Here is an 11,793-nt window from a genome sequence, read left to right as displayed (position 1 = left end):
TATGAGCACATCAAGTATAAGAATATGTTTTATTCACCTTTTTGTCTCCAGCACCTAGGACAGTATCCAACACAAAATGAGTTGTTACCAAATAGCTATTTATTAAGTTATAGACAAGATAAATACGAGGTTTACTTAAAAAATGCAAAGAAGGAAAAAGAAAACACATTTCTTGTATCATGTTAACTTGTACCAAAAATTGATAAATAGATTTATGAATTGGGGTGCATAGATTTCTCTACCTTGGGATATAGAAGAAGTGAACGTGGTGATCGACAAGTCAGATCACCTTATTCCCCTAGAGTGGTCAAAGCTAGCTAGGCCCTGTGAATGAGAATCTGGCCTATCTAAGATTGTCTAGCTTCTAACTGTTTGCACAGCATTAGCCTCAGGACAACACAGTCAGGGCAGGCTATGGTCACATCTCTTAGCCTAAGAATGCACACCTGTTAGGAAAATTCCTCGTGTGGTCACAGTGAAAAATAAAGGCCTTGGGTGGAGAGAAGGAAAGTAGTAGGAGTGTCGCCCGAAGCACAAACGAATGAGGAGACTGAATGGACAATCTCTGTATTACTACATCTGCTTCAAGAAAGGCATACCACTCCCTTCCAAAGTACATCACTTCATTGCACCATCATGGAAGGAATGGACGAGCAGGATAGGGTTGGCTGGCTGAAGTCACATCCTGGGGAAGCTGGCCAGGTTGGCAATGCCACAAGCATTGTTCTTATTCCGAGCCATGAGGATATAGCCTTTGTTTCCCCAGTTTTCTCCCCAGCTGTAGGACCAATGAAGAAAAATACTTAGTACCCTCATTTATACATTAAAACACTAAGTATTGCGCTAGGAACTAATGGCATACAAAATCAATAAGACAGTTTTTATCTTTAAAAAGTTTAAAGTCAAGAAATGGAAGGCCTAATACTATAGGTCTTAAAGATAGGAGAGATTGCTTCTGGTCAAGAGGAACAAAAAGACAATATAAGAGGTAGCATTTGAGCTGAGCCCAAAGGCTGGATAGAGTTGGGGCCTGTTGAAATGGGATGCTAGTGGAGGAGTGTGCAATGAGTAACAGGCAGGAAAGCATGGGACATGCGTTACAGTCTTATGACTGAAAAATAGGGTGCCTGACAGGGTGTGATGAGAAGTATGTCTGGTGAGGTAGCTCGAGATCAAGTTGAGTTATTTTTACTGCCAGGCTAAATAAAGACTTGGACTCGGTGGTCCATCATAGTGGAGGAGACACTGAAGGTTTCTGATTGGGAGAGTGATGTAATCTGATTTGTGCTTTACGAAGAGTAATCTTGAAAACATGAGTCTAGAGCATAAGAAAGAAGGAAGAGAGGCTGAAGTTAGTGATTTTAGTTTGGGAATAAAAACCATAGGAAAAATAAATGAAGCTATGAGAATGGATGAGGTTGCTAAGGAAATAAGTGGAGAGAATGGAAGACTGGAGGGCGGGGAGGGGAGAGGGAGAGTGATTGTCTGACAAACGTAGTGTTCCCCTCATTACCTGTTTTTAATTATCCAGTGCTTTTTCCCCTTCTGGATCCCATATCCCACTGCCAAAACTGCATGGTTCAGATTATCGCTGTTGCAGTTTTCATCGTAATACACACCTAGGAAACAATCAATCAAGGTAAAGCTTTCTGTATTCCCAGGGGCGCCCTGTGGGGTCTCCCACTCTTGGTGACCCTTTGTAGAATCCATCCCAGTCATAAGGGCTTACATCAGAGATGCTCTGTGCCATGGCAGCTGTTAGTTTCTCTCTGGCAGACTCAGTCTGAATATGGAAACGAAGTACTGAAAAGGCTCAGTGCCCTTTGAGAAGCTGCCAAGCCCACATCATAAGTTGACTGTGCTCCATTGGAGCAGCTCCTTACCTTTGCTATAAAACTGAAAGGAGCTCAGGCTTGCATCAATGGCCACTGAGATGGGTCCCACTCGGGCCACTGCCCTCTTCAGGGCTTTCTCGTTCCCCTCAGGGATCTCTTTGTACCCTCTGCACTTAGCTGCCTTGCCTGTTGGATTGTACATACAACTTTCATCCTGCAGCGGAATAAAATAAATAAAAAAAAGTTGAAAAAGGAGTAGGACAAAGCAACAGGCAATGAATTGGTGAGTGAGAAACTCTACCAATGTTTTTTTTTAAATTGTTTAATATATTTCATTGATTTTTTACAGAAAGGAAGAGAGTGGGATAGAGAGTTAGAAACATCAATGAGAGAGAAATGTCGATCAGCTGCCTCCTGCACACCCCCTACTGGGGGAGTGCCTGCAACCAGGGTACATGCCCTTGACCGGAATCGAACCTGGGACCCTTCAGTCCGCAGGCCGATGCTCTATTCACTGAGCCAATCCAGTCAGGGCTCTACCAACGTTTTAATGATGTTCGTGAACTAACAGGGGCAGTGACCAGTCTCTAGAGAGGTCTGTTCTCTCTCCGCCATTTTAGAGCACTGTGAAAAAGTGACAACCTTGCACCATACACAAAAATCAGTTTCAGGTGGTTTTAAAATATAAATATAGAAGCAAACACTGTAAAACCTAAAAAACAGGTAAAGAAAGAATTTTTTATTACCTCAGTGTAAAGATTTCTGAAATAAGATTTTTTTAAAAGCACGTTTCATCTTCTGGCCCTATAGTTTGTGTGAGCTTGGGAGGGCTACCATTATTGTTAATATTTAGATAAGGGTTGTTTTTTTTTTTAGCATTTTATTGCAGCAGACATCATTTCAGATGACTAAACATTAATGAATAAACTCATTGTTATTGAATTTTTAAAGGAACAAACTACAAAGGAAAAAATTAATAATTTTACTACACTAAAATTGAGAGTGAAAAGACAAACATCAACCTACAATACACATATTAGTATCCAAATATCTTTTTTAAATCCCTAAAAATCAGTAAGAAAGAGAAAAATAACCAAATTAAAATGGGCAAAAGATATAAACATTCAATCCACTGAAGAAGAAATGCAGATGGCCACATAAACACACTAATGAACATGTGAGACTTTCTGTCAAGATGGCAGAGTCAGTAGACACTGTGCTCACCTCTTCCCACGACCACATCAAAATTCCAACTAAGTCATAGAACAACCACCCTTGAGAATCACCTGCAGACTAGATAAACAGAACTCCTGCAACTAAGGACATAAAGAAGCCACATCAAGACTGAATGTTAATTGTCATTGAAAAATAAGTTTTTTTAAAAAGATGTAAATCAATGGGATTTCTTATACACTGAATGTGGGAATATAAATTTTTCCAAATACTTTGATAAAATATTTGATATTATCTATCTAGCAAAGTTAAATAACTTAAGACTTAGATAATTCTTGCATATATGCGTAGAAGACGTGCCTGGCAATGTTTGCAGCAGATAAACAGATCTGGGAGATAAATGCTGGCTCTGCTACAAAATTAGAGGTATGAATTTGAATATGCTGTTTTACCTCGTGCCAATTTCCTCTTACAAAGTGAGGATACATCTACCTTACAGGGCTGTTAAGATTACATGAGAAAATGCACCAAGCACATGGCTTAGCACATAGTAGCCATCATTTTCATTACTAAAACTGGTTATCCCTTCTCCAAAGGCTCCTGTTGCAAAGGCCCCATATTATATTATCAACCCCATGTCTATAAAAAGCCCTCAGAATTTCTTCATTTTAGATAAGAAAGATCTGCTTTCTATTGCTAAAGAGGCTTATAGGAGGAAGTGAGTTGACCTCTAAAATTTGTTGCTTCACAACAAATATGAAGCAACTTGTTTTCTCTCTCATTTTATACATGTTAACTTACATAATTTGCTTAAATGTTCCCAGAACCCACACTGAGATCATACAAAATAAAGCCACATGATTCATGAAATTAGATTTGTGATGGGAGTGGGCGTTGAACAGAGGGTTATAGAGACCTTCTCAGAGATCTATGGAATAGCCTATCCCCTGTTTCTCCCCACTCCCCCAGGGCACAGAGGCAGATGGGATCTATGGTAGCCTAAGTTCCCCAAATTCTCCCAGAGTGTGGGAATCGGCTTGGCCTCAGTGGACTATTTTCCCAGTAAGAAAGCAGAATAAGGTAACCGAAAACAAGATTTCTGGAATTGTTTCTAGTACAAAATATCATGCCGGGGCAGGAGGATCCATTACAGAGCTATGTGGGATGGTCTCACCTGTCCCACATATGGGTAGGCGTCTTCGGAGTCAATGCCCCGGTTCTTCTGCACATACTGGAAGGCATTGGTCATGTAGCCCCCTCCGCAGCCATCGTTCTCAGACACACAATCCACCAGGTTTTGGGGACTAAGATTTAAGAGTTTACCAGTTTTCTTCATGAGTTGACCCTCCAGGGCACCCACAGAGCTAAAAGCCCAACAGGAACCACACTGACCCTGAGAGGCATAACAGAGAAACTATCAGTCACTGTTACTCACACTTTTTGTTTTTTCACTTCTACCTGCCTGATGAAATTCCATAGATTTTATAAATTCCAGCACACATGTCCCCTTTGCTGTGAAAGCTTCCTATTTCCTTTCATTTAATATTTGTTGCACTGTTCTATTGCTATTATAGCTATTGATAATTTTTGTTACTATTGTTCCATTAGCTGTAGTATAGCAGAGTACTGACTTTGTAACCTCTTAGATATGTAACCTTGAGTTAAGTTACTAAACCTCTTTTTCCCTCAGTTTCCTTATCTGTAAAATGTGGATAATAAAAGTGCTGGCTATCATTAGTGTTTCTTAAGATAGGTGGTAGATTTTTCTTTTTTATATTTTTATTATTATTTTTTGGTCCTTACCTAAGGATATGTTTTTCATTGATTCTAGAGAGAGAAGAAGGGAGAGGGAGAGAAACATCGATGTGAGAAACATCCATTGGCTGCCTTCCATACGCCCCAACAGAGGATCAAGCCTGCACGCAACCTGCGCATGCGCCCTGACTGGTAATCAAACCTGTGAGCTTTCAGTGCATGGGATGACACTCCAACCAACTGAGCCACACTGGCCAGGGCTTGCTTTCTATTTTTTAAGATTGAGGATTTCTTGAGGACACAGGTGTGTCTTAGTTATCTTGAATCTCTACTGCCTAGCACATATCTGGTTAAGTTCTGGAAAAAAAATGTATTTGTTGAATGAATATTAAATCAGTTGTTCATCTGGTTGACACATACAATCAACATTGTTAAGGTTGTGGGAAAACTGGCATTCTCATGCTGATAAGAATGTAAGATAGTAAAACCTTTTTGGAAAGGATCTATTCATTTTAATTAGAGGATTTATTTTGCATGAATATTTGTATATGGATACAAAAATATATGCACAAGGTGCTTACACTATTTGTAAAAAGGAAAACGCAGAAACAACCTAAAGCCCTGTCCAGTGTTGCTCAATGGTTAGAGTTGGCCTGCACACCAAAGGGTTGAGGGTTCGATTCCTGGTCAAGGGCATGTATCTGGATTGCAGGTTTGATCCCCTGCCTGGGTTGGGGGTTGGGGCATTGTGAGGGAGGTAACCAATTGATGTCTCTCTCACATCGTCTTCTTTCTTTCCTCCTTTCTTCCCCCCTTCTACTCTCTCTAAAAATCAATGGAAAAAATATCCTCAGTTGAGGATTAACAGAAAAACCTAAAAGTTCAAAAATAGATGAGTTAAATGATGGAATAGGCTATTAGCATGGGGAGAGGTAACCTTAATTCCTCACACCCTTCCTAATGCCCTCGTATCTTAAGAACAAAGAAACAGCAAAAGGAAGAGGTCATGCCAGCTTACATACCCATTCCCAGGAGACAGGAGGGTACCTGATTTTTGACAGGAGTAACATATCCCTTCTTTCGATAATCAATGGAGTCTGGGGCTTTGCCTTCCCAGTCTGGGATATAGAGGGTGTCATTGCTGCGAGAATGGGATGGAGGTACTCTGAGTCCAGTCATCTTCTGAACCACCTCTTCACTGGTCTGGGACAAAGAAGAGAGAGGCCAGGCATAATCAGGAAACTAAGGCAAACAGGACAGGTAGGACAAGAGCTGAGGTTCACTCACCATGTCCCCCAAGTGGTTCATTGCCAGTTCATATGTATGGACACCAAGAGAGGCCTCAAGATTATGGATGGAAATATGCTTCAGGTTTTTTTCCCAAATTAAACGCCGAGAGATTTCATCCACCTAAATAGAGCATCGTCAGTACTGGCATAGACTGGGTTCTGTGTGCAAAGTTACATATGTAATATTATGGAGGTACTTAGGAGAAAAGATAAAAACTTACAATAATAGAGAGTATACAATCTAGTTTGGGAAATGATCATGGAATTATTAAGAACATGCAAGAAGAAATATATAAGCATATTCAAATAATTGAATGCAAAGATCTGGAGAGATGTACAGAAAAGTTGCTTATGGATTAATAGCATTAATCTGAGAAGTCTTCCCAAAAGAAAAATATGAAGAAGAGTAAGGATAGGACTTGATGGTGACTTGAGGAATAGGAATAAAAACTCTATGTTAACAGCTGGGGAACAAGGGCAGGTTTGCTTGGTTGGAGTGGTTCAAGTATTGGATAGGAGTCTGGAACCTGGACTGGAAGTCCCACTTAGCCCTCCCACCATGCTCCCCTCCGGGTCCCCGGGCACCTTGCTGTTATACTGCTTCTTGTGGGTCTTCTTCCATAGCTCCCATTGGGTGTCCAGTATCTCCTCGGGGTATATAGCAAAGCTCACCATGGGCAGCAGCAGCAGAACCTTGAGCTCCCACATCCTGAGGAATGGGATAATTAGGGGCAACTCTTCTATTTGCCAAGGAAGTCCTAGCCTGGCTTAGGAGGAAATACCTGGAACCATCTTCCCAGACAGGTGGTTCTCAACCTTTGGCAGTCATAGACTCCTTTCAGAAGCTAATAAAAATTAGCAAGCCACTATATAATCCCTCGTACCAGAAAAAACGCATGCACACACAATAATTCTGGGGTGTTGATGAGCCTGAAGTTGAGAACCTCTTCCTATCGACTATGAGGCAAAGGAAAATTGGGCTTCATGAAGATAGAAAAACAACTGAAGGTGATTTCCATGTGATAAACCTGATAGTCGGGAGGAGTCTGGGTTTGGATGGGGTGCAGATACTTCTGGTGCTAAGTATTTTGACCTAGGGAGATTCCATACACACACACACACACACACACACACACACACACACACACACACACAACTTGCACTGACAACCTAAACAGGGTAGAAAATGGACTATCAGCATGGGCTCAGCACCCGTCTCCTCCCATATCCCCATCAGGCTTGGAAAAGATGGACAAGGTTACGTAGGTAAGTGCAGGGCGGATGATGGTGGTTGAATAATACAAAAAAGGGAAGACTGCCCATTACATTTTGTTTCCTGGTCATTTAAGGCCTTCTTTTCCGTGCCTAAGTTCTGATATTTTTCCAGACCTTGCCAGGAGAGGACAAGGGAAAAGTTGACAGTATTTTCTATTCGCTAACTATGAGAGAATATTTTACTGTCTCCTTAGTCTTAAGCATTTCTTCTTTCTCTTCCTGCTCCCTCCCCTCAGGCAGGAAACTGTCCTAATTTCAACCAGCTGCTTTGGGCAGGAAGGTTTTTTTTTTTTTTTTTTTTCTGACAACGAAAACCTCTGTGACTGCCTCACAAGACAAATAGCCTCAGAACCAAAGTTTGTTAAAAGAATGCAAGACAGTAAAGCAATGTTCTATGACCAAATATACAGCTTTCCCTAGTTTGCTCTAGCTTCACTCCTTGCAGTGGCTTAATTACGTCCTCCATTTTAAGAACAATTTACAGTCTGTAGCAAGTCACACAGCTTGCGTTGTTTTGAATTTATAGTCAATTTTTATGTAATCTTTGCAAACTGGCAAATATACAGCAGGACATTTAATGTGTGGAGTGTTAAGGGCTTTGGGATGTCTCAGAGTAGCGAATACTGAGCTGCCACTCCCTGCACCACTCCACTTCCAGCTATGTTAACCCTTTTGGTCCCTTTGGCCAAAACAGAAAACCCCAGAGGCTATTCTAAGTGAAGCATGGGTAAAGGATTCCTATATTTTTGCTTTTACTAACAACCATGTATACATACAAGTCATAGAAGTAATCCTAAAGATTTCCAGGCAGATTTTATTTGGCCAGGAAATGACCTACGAAGGGTATCATTGTTTTCTTGCACAGAGCCTACAAAGTTCATTTTGATCCCCAAGTCACTACATCCCTAACACCCCTAAAATGTAGAACTGGCAGGAATGAAAAACCAAGAGCTAAGAAGTTGAAAATGTTACCTGCTGATGGGATTCTGTTCTCTGGGCTCGTTTCAGCAGGGAAGTGTCGATAATGTGGGCGGATGCCTAGGATTGCTGGATTTATTCCATCAGAATTGCGGAAGTCAGCTCCAGCTGTTGGCTGGAAAATTTGGACAGGGGAGGGAGGCGGAGATAGAAATGCTGAGAAGGAGGATTAGGGAGGAGGGAAGGAGGCATCGAATTTGCAGTGTTTCTGTATGCATGTGGAGTGAGCCAGGTGGAGAGCTGCTTTTACATCAAGGGCAGACAACAACAGACCCAATACACAGTACTCAAGTCAGGGCTTATCTTCTCTCAGTAGAGGGATCTAGTCCTGATCTCTCCCATCATTTTTATTATATTGGAGGATTATTATCTTTTCCTGTTACCCATCTCTCCAACTTTAAACCTTGTTTTTGAATTTGTGTCTGAGATGAAGGAATAAAAACAAAAGGCTAGAAGAGTATATAAGAGAAGACATAGGCTTCAAAATCATTTGTATTTTTATAAGCTTATTGGGTAACTGTTGTCACTGCTTCTACGCACAGGAACAGCTCTCCCAGCCTAATACAGTTGTGCTGAGGAAGGATATGCCCAGAAAATCCAGATGAAACCAGTTCTAAAAGTAGCAAAAATCAGTATTCTTAGAAATTTATGACAGCACATGAATCAATGCCATGGCACTGACTAACTCCCATGTGAGTTATTTGTTGCTAAACTCTGATGGTGGGATGCCTGATGAACATTATCTGTCTCAATTACTAAAATCCCCAACCAGGTCCAGTCATGAGCTTCTCCACATACTTCCCCCAATATCCAGGCATGTGACAGATCATGAGCCACACTCCCAAACTCCATATTCTTCCATAAACGGATGTGGGGGAAGAGGAAAGAGGGTCCTTGGAACAGAAAGAATAATACACGGGATCTAGATTCAGTGTCTGGTAGATTACATAGACTCTCAAGAACACAGACTTATGCCTATGCGTTTTAAGATTTGCTAATGAACCTATAGGGAAACCAGGTCCAGACCTGAATAGTTTAAATCCCTGCCCCTAACTCCTTTTCATCCAGAAGAGGGGGAGATGCTGGGAGAAGAAATCCAGATGTGCCCAACTTGTCTCCAGTCCCAATTCTCCCCTCTCACAGGACTTTGGCATTCCCCAACCCCACCCCACGGTCAGATGTCCCTAACTTCACTCAGAATGAGTCAGGATCAGGAGGACAACCAAGGAATACTGAGTGATCAGAGCCCTATGATTTCCCATTTCTGAAATTATAGACACATTGTGCTTTATGTTTTTGTATATTTGGAACTAAAGCTATGGATTCAACTATTTGTGGGAGTCTGTTGTTTATGAGCTGCAAAGGAATAATAAAGCCGCAATCAAGATGACACAACACAAAGTTTACAAAAGGAAAAATATTTTGTTTTAAAATACTTGCTACATATCATTATTTTTGCCACTGTAAGGCTCAGCACAGATGCCAGCAGTACAGAAATGGCCAACAAGAGAAAAACAACCAAAAATAAAACCCTGAAGGAAAAGCAGAAACAAAACCCCCAGAGCATCTTCTCCCTCCCTTCCCCACCCCTCCCCCAAAGCCCTATAATAACTATACAATATTATAGTCTTGATCACATTTAAAAACAGGCGATTATTAAAAAACAAGGACTTTATTGGAAACTCAACGTTTTGGTTTCTTAAATTGTGATATAAATATATATGTATACTGTATGTGTGCACATAGAATAAAAAAATAAACTGTCTCCTTTTCCACTCCAATACCTGGCACCAGACTGGAGACAAAAGGGAGGGAAACCCCGTAATGACATTCTCTGAGCCTCTCCAAGGCCATCCATGCTCCTCAGTCCCCTATGGCTACATTTAAAATGTCTTCTTATTAATTCAGTCTTTCACTTACAATACTGGCCTGAGCCAATTAAAAAAAAAAAAAAAAGGCTGATACACATGACTGTTACCTGAGGAAGGTAAAGAGTGATAGTAGTAACCTGTATCCACATATATATGGCTATAGTTAATTAATTACTAAGTGACCCTGTTGGGATGGGAGTCCAGGCCCCATCTATCACATGGATTTATTTATTTTGCACTACAAAGCAAAATCCAATCTCAATACTGAGAGGGAGCAAAGAGGAAAGAGTTATAGGTCAGAAAAGACCTAAATCTCAGTTTCTTGCCAGACTGGATACTCTGAGAATGGGATGAGAGGCTACTTTGCAAGAAGGCTGGTATTTGGTTCAAACTGCACCAGTGAGGGTTTTCACTGGGACCACTAATCCAAGAAGTTGAGTTTCCATGCAGAAATAACCTCCATGGAACACATATATGTAATTCTGACAAAAATGCAGCATTATCCTTATGGCCAAGTATGGCGTTTCTGAAAGTTTTATCCTGCCAGCCTATTTCTGTAATGTTTGCACATCTTCCATATAAGGTGAGAGCACCAAAAGCAGGAACGACCCAGTTTTATCACTAAATATGTCTGATGATAGACCAACCATATCAACAGAAAATGTTATATGTCTGCTTAGAGTTGCATATTGGCTGGGCACAGATGTAAGTACAGCAAAGACATTTATTTAAATACTCTTTGGCTGCAATACTAAGTAGAAAATATCTGGAAGATTTAACTCCTTAGGACTCTTTGAAAAACACAGAGAAAGACAAAGATAAAATCTGGGACAAATTTTGCATAACTCCCTAATAGGGAGAAAGAAATACACAAAAAAATACATGTGTACACACACACACACACACACACACACACACACACTCTCTCTCTCTCTCTCTCTCTTCTCTCTCTTCTCTCTCATTTCCTCACATTTCTTTCCAGAGGAACTGCTCACAGGCAGCAGAAAGAACATATTCTCACTTCCTAAGCCCCATATATACCTACCATGTTTCATGGTCCTCAAATATGAGGACATTTCTCCTCTCCCCCGCCTTATTCAGAATTTCTTTCCAAAAACAAGCCACAGTACAAGGCAAATAGTGGACATCAGGTTCTCTAATCTGTCCCTTGACCCTAGCAGAAATCACCTCTGTACAAATTGCTGGTCAGGAGACATAAGGCAAGGCATTTTTAACTTCACCCAGCCTCAATTTTTCAAACGGTCCACAAAACCTTGAGGATTTACTCCATCTCATCTATAAATTATGTCAGAGAGGCAGGAGGGCAAGGGAAAGGCGGAAGTGAAAGGGGGTACACAATAGGGGTGAGGGAAGGGAGGGGAGAGGAACTTTTATTCTGTTTACAGAAAGATTTGTTTTTTAAAACAAATGGTAATTTTTCTCCCCCACCCCTTTATCCTCACCCCAATAGTTCTATTCTGAAAAGGAGGGAAACATAGTTAGATCAGGAAATTCTTCATTGTTGTAGCTGTTGCCCTGGTCTCCCAACATGGACAGCATCTCCTAATAAGAGAAAAGTAAGTTGGGTCACACACCTTGATCCCTTACATTTATTAA

General features: G+C 40.9%; 2 protein-coding genes across 4 annotated transcripts in view; both read right to left on the bottom strand.

Moving 5' to 3' along the window:
- Positions 1–551: 551 nt before the first annotated feature.
- On the bottom strand, positions 552–8,380 carry CTSK (cathepsin K). The gene is made up of 8 exons (XM_008155841.3): positions 8,300–8,380; positions 6,638–6,761; positions 6,051–6,173; positions 5,811–5,966; positions 4,183–4,401; positions 1,884–2,049; positions 1,514–1,619; positions 552–778 (listed from the first exon to the last, which is right to left on the bottom strand). The coding sequence occupies exons 2-8, from the start codon at positions 6,758–6,760 to the stop codon at positions 679–681; spliced, it is 993 nt and encodes a 330-aa protein (XP_008154063.2). The 5' UTR covers position 6,761; positions 8,300–8,380; the 3' UTR covers positions 552–678.
- A 1,327-nt stretch (positions 8,381–9,707) lies between these two features.
- Positions 9,708–11,793, bottom strand: part of ARNT (aryl hydrocarbon receptor nuclear translocator) — a 53,532-nt gene continuing 51,446 nt past the window's right edge. For all 3 annotated transcript variants that reach the window (XM_054711614.1, XM_054711613.1, XM_028131650.2), the window contains one exon: positions 9,708–11,739. In XM_054711614.1, coding sequence (XP_054567589.1) covers positions 11,650–11,739 — 90 coding nt within the window. In that variant the 3' untranslated portion in view covers positions 9,708–11,649. The remainder of the gene's footprint in view (positions 11,740–11,793) is intronic.

This window comes from Eptesicus fuscus, chromosome 22 (genome assembly GCF_027574615.1).
Source record: "Eptesicus fuscus isolate TK198812 chromosome 22, DD_ASM_mEF_20220401, whole genome shotgun sequence".
Classification (NCBI taxonomy): domain Eukaryota; kingdom Metazoa; phylum Chordata; class Mammalia; order Chiroptera; family Vespertilionidae; genus Eptesicus; species Eptesicus fuscus.
The sequence above is the reverse complement of the archived record's forward strand: the minus strand, read 5'-3'. Positions and strand labels throughout refer to the sequence as shown.